Source organism: Mycteria americana, chromosome 1 (assembly GCF_035582795.1).
Source record: "Mycteria americana isolate JAX WOST 10 ecotype Jacksonville Zoo and Gardens chromosome 1, USCA_MyAme_1.0, whole genome shotgun sequence".
In the NCBI taxonomy this organism is placed as follows: Eukaryota; Metazoa; Chordata; class Aves; order Ciconiiformes; family Ciconiidae; genus Mycteria; species Mycteria americana.
The window spans coordinates 200099044-200113187 of record NC_134365.1 but is presented as its reverse complement, the minus strand read 5'-3'; the positions used below and the strand labels follow the sequence as shown (position 1 = coordinate 200113187).

The window sequence follows — 14144 nt, the reverse complement described above, 5'->3', positions numbered from 1 at the left end:
TATTCCAGAATCGACTGAGGAGGCTTTTTTATTTTGCGGCTTTAGAAGACTCCTACACAGATTTCTAAATTGCCTGTATTTTTAAAGGTTTTCTGTAAATCCTGAGAGGAAAAAAAATCTGAGTGTGAATCAAGCTGTAGCTACTTATTTTGCTAACCAGTACTGTCTCATCTCTTTGTGCTTTCTCTTCTCATCTGTACCTACCTTGAACTTAGGGTAGAAGATCTTTGGGCAGGAATTGTTACCCAGTGCTGTGCTGGTTAATCATCTGGCATAATGGAGTCTTTGTGTGAATATGGCTCCTTGTCCCTATCCAAATCCGAATAGTAAAATGTTTTAAGGTAAAAACATCATGAGGATGTTACAAGCACTTTTGTAGAGTATTATCAACCTGTGAAAACACAGGGGGAGAAATTATACTTTAGGTCAGTGTATTATTTATCTGAAAAATTTTAGTGCCTGTGTAACGTATCGTTTACTCAAAAATATTAATTAATTATAAAAAATAATAAAAATAATTATTAACATCCCAGATATCTTGAAGCAGCTTTTGTAAAAGATATGCATATTTTCTCTTTGAGTCACAGCGTAGCAATAGAATGGTTTATGTGGTGAAATGATGTGTTTTCTTACCTAGCAGTTCGAATTGCTTTAAACTTGAATTTAAAGAGTTATGCTGCTTGTTTATTTCTAGGACTTTTCTAGAAACAATCAAAATTGAGTGCTTTGTGAGCTATGTGTCCACATACTGCATTTTTTTTATGTTGAAGCAATACTTACCTGGAGTGTATGCCTTTATTAAAGAAAACAAAAAGGGAAGGGGGGTGGTGGTATGGGACAGAAGTTCTTCTGCATATCACTAATGCAGCACAAGTTGGATCTGTTGTTATTGCTGTTGGAAAGATAATGGGATATATCTTGCCTCTTTGATCACAGTCAAGATATGACATTTTCTTCCGTCTTTAACCTGCTCTCAGAGAAGAGGTGCAACATCTCAAATTCCTTTTACATATTTTGTATGTGGATTGTACAGTTTCAGAAATCCATGTTGGAGCCTTTCATAAGCAGTAGTAATGCAGTTTCTCAAGGAAATTTTTTGCTGGATTATTAATTTTTTGCACCTTGTTTTACACAATATGAATTACTACTAGATTGATATCAAATTGTGGTCTTTTGTCTCTTTGAATGTGTTTACACCAGAGCCTGATAGATTCAGGAAGACTTGAGAATTTCCCGGAATACATGGTTGGTAAATCACACTAAGATATTAGGCTTTATTATATTAACTTTTAGGTAGCCTAAACTGTCTCGCTGGGGTACTTTTTTCTTCAGATCAATTTAAACAGGGAAATCGCAGCAAGAGCTGTAACTCAGCCTTATTATAATTCTTACAGTTCACAGTTGAATAGGAGCCCCTGTTTTGCCCAGGGTTTACAGTATGAGTGGGTATGTAAATCACTCCATTTCAAAACAAGTCTAGTATAAATTTTCAGCTTTAGTTGTGAATTTCCTGACTTTTTTCCCCTGCAAAACAAGCACTGCAGGTTTGATTTATATAAACAGTGTTAGCATTTGAGGAATCTTCTTCTGACTGCAGATGCCGAGACTGGATTATGAGAAACAGGATGGCAGAAAATGTAGGATTAAGAAGTGAGGGGTGTAGGTTTCTAACCAGTTGAACTCTAGCTCAATTCTTTAACTCGCCTCCCTAGTAAAAGAAAGAAAGGGAAGATGGAGAGAAAAATAATGTAAAGGCAATGCTTTCCAGTTTTGCAGCTGTCTGAATTGGTATACACTTGTAAATAGGAATAATTTAGATGATTTTTCTCTCCAGTAGAAAGTGATATGGTAATGTTTAATCTGCATCTCACTCAGGGGTTTTTTTTGTGTCAAAATGTGTCTGCAAACGTGCCTAACGACCTTGGGCAAACATGTGGGTAGAGCTGGCTTCCCATGTGGTAGAGCTGTGCTGGGGGTGCAGGGTGGTGGGCAGCAACGGGACTGCCTCCTGCCAAAAGATCTAGGGCAATTTTGGTAGAAATCCTGGCGGCTTGGCGACTGCCAGCTCACGCGGGTCGAGGACAGACACCAGGGTGTCGGTCAGGGAGCGCGGCGCTGGAGCGCAGAAGCGCCGAAAAGGAACGTGAGGAAGATGCAGTCAGGGAGAGCCTGTGTCTGGGTCCTTGCACAGCTTTACCGTGACAGAGAAACTTGTCATTTTTATCAAAACAAAGTTGGTTTAAAACTGGCAAAACAAAGCTTAACTAACTTTTCAGAGACTAATGTTTAGGTTTATCGTGGTATATGTATTGTATATTTATTTTTTTTTCCACAGAAACCTGCTAATATTTTAGTTATGGGTGAAGGTCCTGAGCGAGGAAGAGTAAAAATTGGTATGTTTATATCTTTGATAAGTCCCAGTGTAGCATTTAAGTTAGAATGTTCTGAAGGTGCAGTCGTACCACCTAAAGTAGTCACTGTAATACTAGTATGTGCCTGGGCACATTGCCTAAATGCTGTTTTCTGAGTGACTGGCTTCTTGATATTAGCCCCATGCACCAGTTCTGCTGATGAAATGCTGTAGCCTCATCAATGAAAAGTGGAAAATGTCGTTATATGTTGTTTAAGGGGGTGTTTGTGTGGGGTGGGGGATTTTGATATGGGAATAAAGATGAGAGCTAGCTAGGGGAAAGGAGGAGAAAGACATGGGATTTTAAAATTTCCTCCATTTACCCCTGTAATGCCATGACATTATCTTGCTGCTGCTTATAAAATCTAAATAGGGAACTACTCATTATTACAAACCTTAAATTTTATAATGGAATCAAAGGTGGCATCTAGCCTACAAAATGTTCTTGAAAGGGTAGACAGGTCCCTTGGAGATAAACGCAAGGGATCTTAAAGTCCAGAAAACACAGTAATCCAGCCAAAATGCTTAGTGAGAACTACTGCTAAATGCTCAAACTGGGGTGTACCGGGCTAGGAAGGACCCAACACTTTCCCCACTATTGTAACATTTTCTGGTGGGAGTTACTATTCACAGTGAGAGGATAATTTGTAGAACTTCAGTTGTTTTAAATTAAAGTAAATAAATAAATAAAAATTAACTGTAGTCTAACAGTAATAAGCTATACCATGCTGTGCGTTAGTGTGGCAGTGCTTTGACAGCAGACTGCTAATGCACAGCCTACTTATATTTGTTATGGTAATGCAGCCCTGTTTGGAAGGGTTTTTTTAAAGCTAGTTCATCTTTTTCACTTCCCTCTGGCTTTCTTTATGAGATTATTCTTCTGCATTGTTGCTCTGTACTCTTACTGTTTTGTTTATCTGAACTATATTGTTAATCAGTAGTATAATGATTCAGGGTAGGATTTTCTTGGAGCGTTCAGTGCTGCTCTAGTCCTTCCCTCGCCCTTGGAAATCCGAGGAGCAGACGGGCCAGGGCTGAACACTTCTGCAGATCCTACCCTGAAAGTTTTTAATGCCCTTCCGAGGTTTAAGGTTGACAGTAGAGATTGAGGTCTTCTCCGTACAAAACAGGTACAGCACGGACAGCGGAAGGGAAAATTTCTTCCTATTACCTTATTCTTCACAGAGCGGTTGCTTCCAAAATTGAGAACGTAGGTCATCCTCTGGGCACGTTCAACTGTGGTGGTGATATTTGCTGTACACAACTACTTGCTAGTAATTGCACATAGACCACCCATTTATTTCTTAATTGATAGTTTTGAATTAATTTGGGAATAAATTAGAGCACAACTAAATTTAGTCACACTGTGTTAATGGACAGGTGAAAGATTCTGTATCGGACCACCAGTCCTCTGAGCCATCCGTTCCCAGCGGGGGAAGAGGGAGGGGGACCCTGGATTTCGAAGTGTGTTATCAAAATGTAGAATTTTTTTTTCTTATTTTCTTAAGATATTACCACAGCAGGAAAAAAATGCAGAAGTTATACCCATACCAAGGGCTTCCACTTTTCCAGTGTAACTAATTTTTCTAAAAAATACATAACTGGTATTTAACTTAAAATAATTTTTATAGGCTTTTTGTGTCATTTTGAGTCATAAATTTACTTTCTGCCAACAATTTTCCTTATTTTTCATACTTACTAGTGACTTGATCATATCTTGAGTAATCGATATTTTAATGTAGAAAACTGTAAAATGTTTATCTTTTTAAATGCATTAAAATGATCATAAATAGGAATGCATATGAAAAAAAATACTAAGGATTGTGTAGTCAAGTTAGAGACCCATATTTACACTGCAGTGTTCCCTCAATCAGTGGGCTATAGGGTGTAGGTCCTTTTCCCTCAGAATGGCTACTCATCTCATTTCATTCGAGTCTTTCTCAGCATGTGTATATCCCTGCACCACAGAGTCCCTCTTTCTTGGGATTTGGGGAGTGGTGGGTCGGGAAGGCGATTTGGTGGGAGAAGGTGCATGTTTTAGTCTCTGCCCATTTTTTTCCTGTATCACTTATATTTGGTAGTTCAGACAGCTGTATACCACCAATTCTAAAAAGCAGTTTTTAATGATATAATGCCCCCAAACGGAATTTTAAAATCATAGCCTAAATGGTATTTAGTACTGGTATCTTGATACTGGAAATGTGTCTTGACAGAAAATCAGCAGGGAGGCAGATGCTGTAGGCTTAGTTGCTTTTTTTGTGTGAAGGAAATCTTGCTACAGCTAACTTCATGAGGAGGGAGCTTTTGTGATGTGCATGTATGTATTATAAATCATTCTAACCTTTGCAGAACTTGCATTTTGCTCACATTTAAAATGCTGCTTCTTGAAAGACCATCCTGTAATAATGGAATATTTTACCGGAGAATATCAGGTAAAATGAGTCAGGATTTACCAGTGTCCTGAGAGAAGTGAGTTGATGCGCTTTTTCAGAACAATGGTTAATTCTTTGTTCTAAATGGCTCATGTTAGTAATGATTTATAATGATATACTTTATAGGTGATGACATCCAGTAACTTCTACAAAAGCTTTAAGAAAATCTACTCACAGAATTCATATCTGCTACAGTCTGCGTTTGTGTTTTATTTAGCACAGTGATGGTAGCGCTAACAAGTAAACTCAATCAGTTCGTTTAAAAAAAAATATAGTTGGTAGTTTTCCTAAAAGTTTAAAGCATCTCTCTTTGAATTTTGCAGCTGACATGGGCTTTGCCCGATTATTTAATTCACCTCTGAAGCCTTTAGCAGACTTGGATCCAGTAGTTGTAACGTTCTGGTACCGAGCTCCAGAGTTGCTTCTTGGAGCAAGGCATTATACCAAAGCTATTGGTAAGTAAATTGGATAAAAAAATTACTATTTTGTTCTTTATGCTAAGTGTACCCAAATATTGAAGCATTGATAAATAGTACAAAGGACAGTAGCTGAGTTAAAGGTACGTTACTGATTCTTGAGGAAATACTAAACTTTTGACACGTTGTTTAGTTTACTATGGTCCCTGGCTAGATATAGGAATGAAATATTTCTGGATTTTGGCTCCAAATGCCCTGCGATGCAATATAATTTTATATGGCTTTCACACAAGATTTTCATAAATGCTGTTAGAGGTTATACAAAATACAGATGCATCTTCGAACTATTAGTAGAATCCATATGATGATGATGAGGCACAGTGCATTCATTTTATTGCAGAGGTTTTTACCTAGTGTAATAAATACATTAAATAAGGAATGTGCAGAATGGAGAATGTATTGGCTGCACTGAAACTAAACTGTAAAAATAAGCTGCATTTTAGCCTTTCTCCGTGTCTTTTTCAAAGCACAAGTGTGAACAGGAATTGCTTGAAGTAGAGAGATGTGATCAGGGTCACGCAACAGGGTAAGCTGTGATGCTGCATCAGGCACATCCAGAAAAACCGAAGCCTCAGAGAACACGGACGCTGTGAGGATGGCATTAGTTACATCAGCTTAATGCTGCATCCTCCTCGCCACTTAATTCATACTTACCGGTCTGAATTTTAACAGCTTTGGCAGGGTGCAGTTGACTTCACTCTGCCGGTCTCTGCTCTTGCCAGTGTGGGGGTAAGGGATCGTCGATGGCAGGAGAGTTGTGTGCTGTGGCTGTAGGACAGGGGGAACAGCCCTGTAGCAGGCTGGAGGGAGGTTCACCTTTAGTGGATGTGAACAGCTTTGCCATGGAAGGGAGAGAGACTGTAGGAAAGAGGACTGGGAAGTTTTTCTCTTGCTGGCTGGTTTGAACGATATGTTAAAGCCTGGTAACCATTGTTGGAGAAATAACTTCCCCTGCAACACTCTACTTACTTTGCACAAACATGGAGGTTGTATGTCGGCATACACGTTGTTTCTATAACCTGAAATTCTTTCCTCAGACCTTTGCCATTATTTTTTTACGATCGTGTCAGTGGTTTTGTCAGAAATTGTATCGTTTATGACTTAAATTTCATTTACTTTTCTGTTAAATCTATATTTCTTTCATAGATTAGATACATTTCTTTATATGTTCCTTTTAACTGCTTCCTTTTTTTTGTTGTATTCACACGTTCCTTCACTTTACTGGCATTTTCTTCTGCTCGCAGCATGTGAAACTGCACGGATGGTCTTAGCCTTTAGTACATAATTTTTTTTCAGCATAGATAAAAACTGGCTGTAGACAAACACTGAGTAGTGGGGTTATGCTCTCTGCATCATTTGCTTTTGTCCTTGTTTGTGACCTTTTCTTGTTCATTCAAGGTTCAGTGTAGCATTACTTTATGTAAGTTAAAAATTGCATTTGTCTGTACTAGAAAAAAGATCGGGAAAACAACTGGGAAAATTCAGGCTATCTCATTTTGCAGATTAGGACACAACCGTTAAAACAGAAAGGGCTTTTTTTTTTTCTTTTTTCTTTTTTTTTTTTTTTTTTTTAATGAATGTTATCAAAAAAAGGGGTGAGGTATGTGGGCATGGAGCAATTTTCTTGTTCCTCTCTTTCTGCAAGGCTTTATAGATAGCATTTGGCTTATTCCAATATCACTGCTTTTCAACTTGTATTTTTTGGGTCGTTTAATACTTATCAAACCCAGTGGCTGATCAGAGAGGGCTCATTTCTTGGCGGGGACAGTATGGCAGCGGATGGGCAAGATGTTGGTTGGCTGTTCTTTGTTTGTATTTTATGTGTGGACAGTTACCCAAATAGTTTCCTTTTGTTTTTTTAATTAATCAGATTAATTTTTTACAGCAATAAATGATAACTACACTTTAAAAACCACACAAAAAGTTGTATGATACTCTCTCAGCTCCTATGTAGTTACTGAATTGTGTACCTCTATCTGTAGGTAAAAGGAAAAGTTGAGGAAGTCTTGCACTTCTGCAATAGAAACTTGAAATTTTCAATGCAGGGACCTTATCTCTGATAAGCTAAAAACTAACATTCTACCTCACCAAGATGCTTTTGGAAAGATTAATTTGATTTTTTTTGTTTTCTGTTCTCCTTTTTTAAAGATATTTGGGCCATAGGGTGTATATTTGCAGAGCTGCTAACATCAGAGCCAATATTCCATTGTCGACAAGAGGATATCAAAACTAGTAATCCTTATCACCATGACCAGCTGGACAGAATATTCAATGTAATGGGATTTCCTGCAGGTACATACTATATTTTTTTTTTTATCACTGCTGTTCAAAGAAAAGATTATCTGTATTGCTTTCTTTGCATATGAAGGTGGCATCTGATCAAAGCCACAAAGCTGTTCAAACACAATCTTTATTTAAAGAGTTATAAATCTAGAATCTAATGGTCATATTAGGTATTTTTCCTATTATTAATAATAGGGTTATCTTTGCGTATACATGTACCAATGTTTTATAATTTTAAAAGATCATATTTAATGGTGGACGATTAAAAATCAGAAGGAATATTTCTGTGTTTCTTCAGTACTGATTATAGATTTGGAAAGCGACTGATGATTGTATGAAACCAAGCAAAAATCTATGCATTTAGTGAATATTATGCAGATGTTTAACTCATGCTAAATTAAACATAGCATTTGGAAGTAGGGGAGGGTATTTCATTTTTTTTCCCCTGGTAGAAAGCTTGTGACATGGAGAAAATTTCTTTATTCCAAAACGGAACAAAGAAATGGTTGCGTGAACCAAAACAAGTTACAATGTGGGTATCACTTGTTGCATTTTCCCCTCAGCGTTGGTCATATCTTGTTTTTCTGCAGGCTGTCTTGAGTCTTTTTGGTCAGTGCTTTGTCTTCTAGTGTTCACATGATCGCAGATGTCAGAATAACAGGGGCCTTATTTTTACTTTTTGATCATCTTTCCCATCACTGCTTGTGTTCCCTGCTGTTGTCCATTCACTATTAATAATCTTTTTCTTTATTGTTCTGGTGGACTTTCTTCTTCCTATCACATGAATTTTGTGGTCTTTATGTTTGCGTGGTTATAGAATTTTGTTATTAAATTCACTCTTATTTTTCCCTTTGATTTTGTTTTGTCCTGTATGTACTTCATTGCTTCTGTACTGGTGTATGAGATTCCTGGAAGTGTTGCCTTTGCATCTTAAGTACTTTTATTTTCTTGAAAATCTCCCTTAATTTTGCATCTTTAAGCAATACTGTCCTTTTCTGCTTTTAGCCTAGAATTTTACCCTTTTCTTACACTTTTCTTCATTTGGGTTTCACATTGTCTTTGTGTAGGTTACATAAATAGACGATACTCTCATTATTGTTTTCTGATTCGTTTAAATAATCCTTTCTAATGGTCTGCATTTGATTTTTGAAGGTCTTTGGTTCTTACCGAGAAATATTATTTTTCATTTAATTGCAGCAAATTTTTTGCTTTTTAATTGACACTTGCCATATTTGAAACAGTTTCACATGTCTTTGTGATAGGGGATAGGGAAAGAGGAGAATCTTTTATTTAAAGAAATAATAATTACATAATTAATCTGTGATTTCTTTATTCACTTAATAATTTTTAAGATCCCAGTGTTCTGCAATTGTGATAAGACATAGTAAAGATTTGACTTGAATCAAACTACTTGCCTACAGGGCCTTTTCAGGAGTTACAGAGCATAATACATTTGAGGCTAGGTGCTGTCAGTGATTTTTTTGTTTTATTTTTAAATCCATTTCAGGCTTTGTCTACACAGAGAAATTGAGATGAAATATTCTTTAATTCGACTGTGCAAATGTTACTTTTTCTTAACCTTTTGTTGGCTAACAGTATTTCTTTTATGTTGATACAGCAGGAGTTTACACAGTACCCTGGGCATTTTCCTGTAACTAAAGACAGTGCTGTCAGAATGGAAAATGCCTTAGAAGGAGACAGCGTTTGCAGGAGTCTTCTGTACTCCTGTCCTGGGATCACGACTGTGCCTGAATAAATTAAATAACAGTCCTGAAGGGTGCAAGTACAGTGGCTGACATGTTTTTCTTTTGGGCATATGGTGATCTTCAGTGTAGCTGCCAGCTGTTTTTTTAAAGTTCTTGAGTTAATCAGCACACAACTGGAACCTCTTAGGTGTTGGTATTGTGAAGATTTATTGTGAAGAGGTGATGAAGGAATATGAGCCAAGGAGTACAAAGAAATAAGTAACTGCAAGGTTAGCGAAGCAGACTAAAAAAAAAAAATTCAGGGCTACGGAGATACTTGGAAAGTCTTTGTTTTACCTGGGGGAGGGGGGGGGAGAAAAAAAATTATTAATAAATATTGATTTTGCAGATAAAGATTGGGAAGACATAAAAAAGATGCCTGAACATTCAACTTTAATGAAAGATTTCCGGAGAAACACGTAAGTCTCCTATCCTAAATTTCTTGTAGCTCAGGTTGTTTTCTATGTAGATGCCAAACAAGGACTATGAAATGGTTATGACTTATATTGTGAAAAAAAGAAAAATAAAGTTGTTTCATAATGGTGAACTTGGCCTGTTGAGGTGGTGTGAATCAGAAGAGTAGCCAGAGATGAGACTGTAAATGGTAAGGTGGCAGGTGTGAACCGGGTGATGCCAGTAAGACCCCCCACAGCTCTGAAGATTGCTAAGCACCGTTTGTCACAGCTGTTTCCAAATCTGCAGTACTGGAAATGATTTTTCCGTGATAGCTGCATGAAAGGGATCTGGTAACCTTATACTGTTTCCAGCAAACAGTGGGTATAATTGTCAGGTTTGGTCTCTAGGGTAGCTTATGAAGGCAAAAGAAAAGAATACCTTTCAGTTTTGCTGTTGCATTGCCAGAGTCTAATACCTGCACTTAAGCCCCTGCCCTGTTGCCTTGTTTCCATGCTGAGGGATTTGGGGCTGTACTGTTGTATACATTTCTTGCATCTGCCATGCTATCGTAACCATTTAGAAACTTTATTTCTGAGCTCCTCTTCAAAAAAGTGAATACATGGATGTTCTTGTAGCAACCTGTACATTGCAGGAGAGTGTTAAGATGGGCTTAGTATTTATCTCCATGTTTACTGGCATTAGAAATACACAGAATGAAACTGTATAGTAGTGAAATTGCTAAAAGGCAGTTTAAAACCAAGTGATAGTTCGGTGTCTGCATGCGGGTTAAAAGTGTGCTTTTTACGTGGACGTGATGTGTTTTTACAAGCGTGTGACGGAAACGGATGCATTTCTGTAGTGTCTGAATGATTTTTAAGCAATCTCTGGTGTTGGTAGTTGTGGTTTTTCCCTGCTTAGTGCATTAGCAATAGAGACTAAAATATTCTTATCAATGTTTCATGGCTACTATAGCTTTGCCGTATCAGATTTGCATATTAGAAATGTCACATTTTTTTCCTTCTCTAGGTATACCAACTGCAGCCTTATCAAATATATGGAAAAACATAAAGTTAAACCAGATAGTAAGGCATTCCACTTGGTAAGTTCTTGCATGCATAAAAAAATGAACCCCCTTATATAAGTTACAGGTGTTCAAGTTGAGAGTTGAGCTGGCATCAAGTATTCTGTTACTAACTTTATTTTATAAATATTATACCTTATTTTATAAATAAAGTTAGGAATAACTGATACTCTGCAATCTGAAAATTGCAAAACCACTTTATCTTCTCACATGGATAAAATGATTCTGTGAGTCACAGTGGGTTAGTTTCTGTATTGAGTACATCAGAAGTTTTGTCTTTAAGTCATGTTAAGCTTGTAGTTATATTTGCAATGTTGCTGCAACTCTTACCCATTTTACTGCTTTGCACACTTTTAACAGCCTATTTTTTATTTTAAAAATAATCCTAAATGCATAATTGTTTACATATTCATTATTAAGTTTATGTCTTAGGCACTTTTGTTTAAAACAAACAAAAAAAATTGAACATTTAGTTTGGAAAATTTCAGTATGCCTTCCTGGTGCACCAATCCTTTGTAGCTTTCTTCTGAAAACTTCCTAGTACTCTTCCAAAAATTGGCTTATCTGTATAACATCTAACTTTTTTAGTTAAGACTCCAGTTAAAATGATACACTTGCTCAGCCCTAGAAGTGGCTGTATCACATTGTTTCAGATGTTACTGTATTGGGCCTTTTCTGTTGTGTTTTAAAGAACATCAAGTTTCTAAAATAAACTTTATATATGGAGGAGAAAGAATTTAAGTATGTCTGGTCTCTCTGAATGGACATTCTCCTTATCTTGATGTTTCCAACTCAGATTAAATGTTTTCAGGCTAGAATTATAAGGTAAATATATTATTGGGGGGAACAGGAGTGAGGGAAGAAAACAGGAAGCTTTTTGATCTTGGAGATGAGAGGAATAAATTGAAGAAAAGGGAAGACGGTTAAGAGCCCTGGGTGTCTGAGGACCATGCAGCTTTTGTTCAAGTCATTGGAAGCAGTACCTTCTCTGATGATCAGACCCAAGGGTTTTTAAGCAGCCACCTTTTTTCTGTTCAGTACTTTTTCCTCCATATAAATTTTGGAATTTATCCTTCAGTCAGAGCAGCTCTGAGGCAATATTCTTCTTGTGGCATACTGCATGACCATTTTTGAATGGGGGTTTCCAAGCAGATGAGTTTTACTGCAACTGGTCTAACACAGAATGTATATTCAAGGTTCAGATTAAAAACAAAAGTATAACCAGCTGAATCAAGTACTGATGCAAGAAGTTACATGGCGGTTGTACCATTATGCATCATTTACTGTCAAGTGTCTTTGCTCTCTAAAGCTGGTGAAATACTAGAGATGTTTACATAAGCAAGGAAACTAGTCCTCTCTGGTAGAGATTTTGGATTTTTGATGGGGTTTTGTATCCGAGCAGAATTGGAAGCTGCTGAGCAGTCTGTATATTTATATGTAATGCATAAAAAGTTTATGTTGATATGTGAAGAACTGAAGTGCCTGCTATGCACAGGCAAAACAGTCCATCACATTTTGCCCATAATTAATCCAGTTTTTACCATGTAGCTATGTATAACAGGGCTTCATAAATGCATTTTTAGTATTTATCAAGATGTTCTTAAGTTTTAGTATGAGAATATACACTCTAAAAAAAGATATATTTGACATAGCAAGTAGATAATATCTCGTATTCCTATCAAAGCCTAAATAATATTTCTGAAAATTATATTAAGTAATTCAACAAGCAAAAAACAATGAACATGAAGTATCAGTTGAATGTGATTATTTGCATAGAATGGGGTTTGGATGTAAAAACTAATCCTTGGACTCTTAAGCAAATTGAGGGAATTTTCAGCTCTTTCTCATCAGCCACGCTCGGCCGGTGTTCCATAAAATTATGCAACTGCGTGTGCATCAGTACTTACCTTTTTAACTCCACCTTCTTTGAGAACAAACATGCTTGATCGTCACTAGTGGTGAATAGTGAGAAAACTCAGTCAGTTCCTCCTATCAAAATCAGTCGCATTAGATTTTCATATCATACCTAGGCAATCTGAGATAAAAACCTTTTCCATGCAACAACCTGTATAACATGGCCAGTGACTTCATCTTCAAGTAATGTAAGTGCTTTTCCCCTCCCTCGATTCCTCAACTATTTCTTTCTTGCCACTCCAGTCTGCGAGTTTAACACCAAGCTCAGGTAAAAGTGAGTAGTTCAGGCTTTGCTGTACATCTTGATGGTCCATAAAAAGACTTTCTCTGAATGAACTAGCTTCTCTTACGAGCTCTGGCCAAACCAACCTGAAATTTCTCATCCGCTCTCCCAGTCTCGCAAGTTTAGAAATTGTTTTCAATAGAACAACAAAACTAGACACAAAATAATCACATGAGAACAGCTTAAAATACTTACTACAGCATTTTCTCTTCTCTGTGCGGTATCACAACAGGCTGATAACTGTCTGAATGTATTCAGCATTTTTGTTCAGCTTGTTTGTATTTATACCAAAAAGCAGTGGTTACATTCAAATGCAAAATCAAGGAATGGTGTCCTTTACCAGGCTACTACCACCCTTCCATCCCTGGTCGTATCTGTTAGTACTGAACAAGAGGACCAGAAGGGGAGTTTGAGTGTAGACCCCTGACTGAACACGCTGCTCAACTGCTACCTCACCCACTCGTTCCGCTTTGGACCTCTACCCTCTTTCCCTCGACAAAACTGACAGCAAGAGAGTGAGCTTCGTGGAATTTGGACAGTCTCAGTCAGTGTCACGCAAGCTGAAAAGCAGGGTATTTAGTAGTGTAGATGTAGCCATGTTCTTTTGTACCTCCCACAGATACGGATTGTGAGGGAAGTACTGTGAAATTCATAGTTAATTAGCTCTAATAGAATCTTCTCAGTTTTCTGCTAACTGCTGTCAGAACTATTCACTGAAAATCAGATCCCATTTAAAAACCCTGGTCTAACAACCCCAAACTAACATCTTAAAACACTGTTCAGGTGCTGTCAAAATCGGAAGGTGCCTTGGTACCAGTTCTTCCAGAGATACTCCAAGATCTTCCTCTTCCACAAGCTGTCTCACAGCCCTTTTACTCTCTGCATCAGAACAGACAAAAAACCTGTTTGCATCTACTGTTGTAAAATATGCCAGAACTAATAATTCCAGGACTAGTAAATCCAGAGATTGTTGTCGTTGCCAAAAATGAAATGTTTTGATTTCTGAACTTGAATTAACCAGATTTTTTTCCATCTCTACTGACATTCATGCACATCATGCCTTTTCACATGCAGAACTGATATGTTAACATGGGACGACTTTGGCTCCTTCCTGCTTTCACAAC

General features: G+C 37.3%; 1 protein-coding gene across 12 annotated transcripts in view; it reads left to right on the top strand.

The window, feature by feature from the left end:
• Positions 1 to 14144, top strand: part of CDK8 (cyclin dependent kinase 8) — an 86453-nt gene that overhangs the window by 60833 nt on the left and 11476 nt on the right. For 8 of the 12 annotated variants that reach the window (XR_012773805.1, XR_012773804.1, XM_075490865.1 and 5 more), the window contains 5 exons: positions 2336 to 2393; positions 5166 to 5297; positions 7467 to 7610; positions 9696 to 9765; positions 10769 to 10841. Coding sequence is in view for 10 of the 12 variants with exons in the window: in XM_075490865.1 (XP_075346980.1) it covers positions 2336 to 2393; positions 5166 to 5297; positions 7467 to 7610; positions 9696 to 9765; positions 10769 to 10841 (477 nt within the window). In the remaining 2 variants the exon portion in view is untranslated. The remainder of the gene's footprint in view (positions 1 to 2335; positions 2394 to 5165; positions 5298 to 7466; positions 7611 to 9695; positions 9766 to 10768; positions 10842 to 14144) is intronic. The other 4 variants (XM_075490870.1, XM_075490872.1, XM_075490873.1 and 1 more) reach the window with 1 other exon arrangement.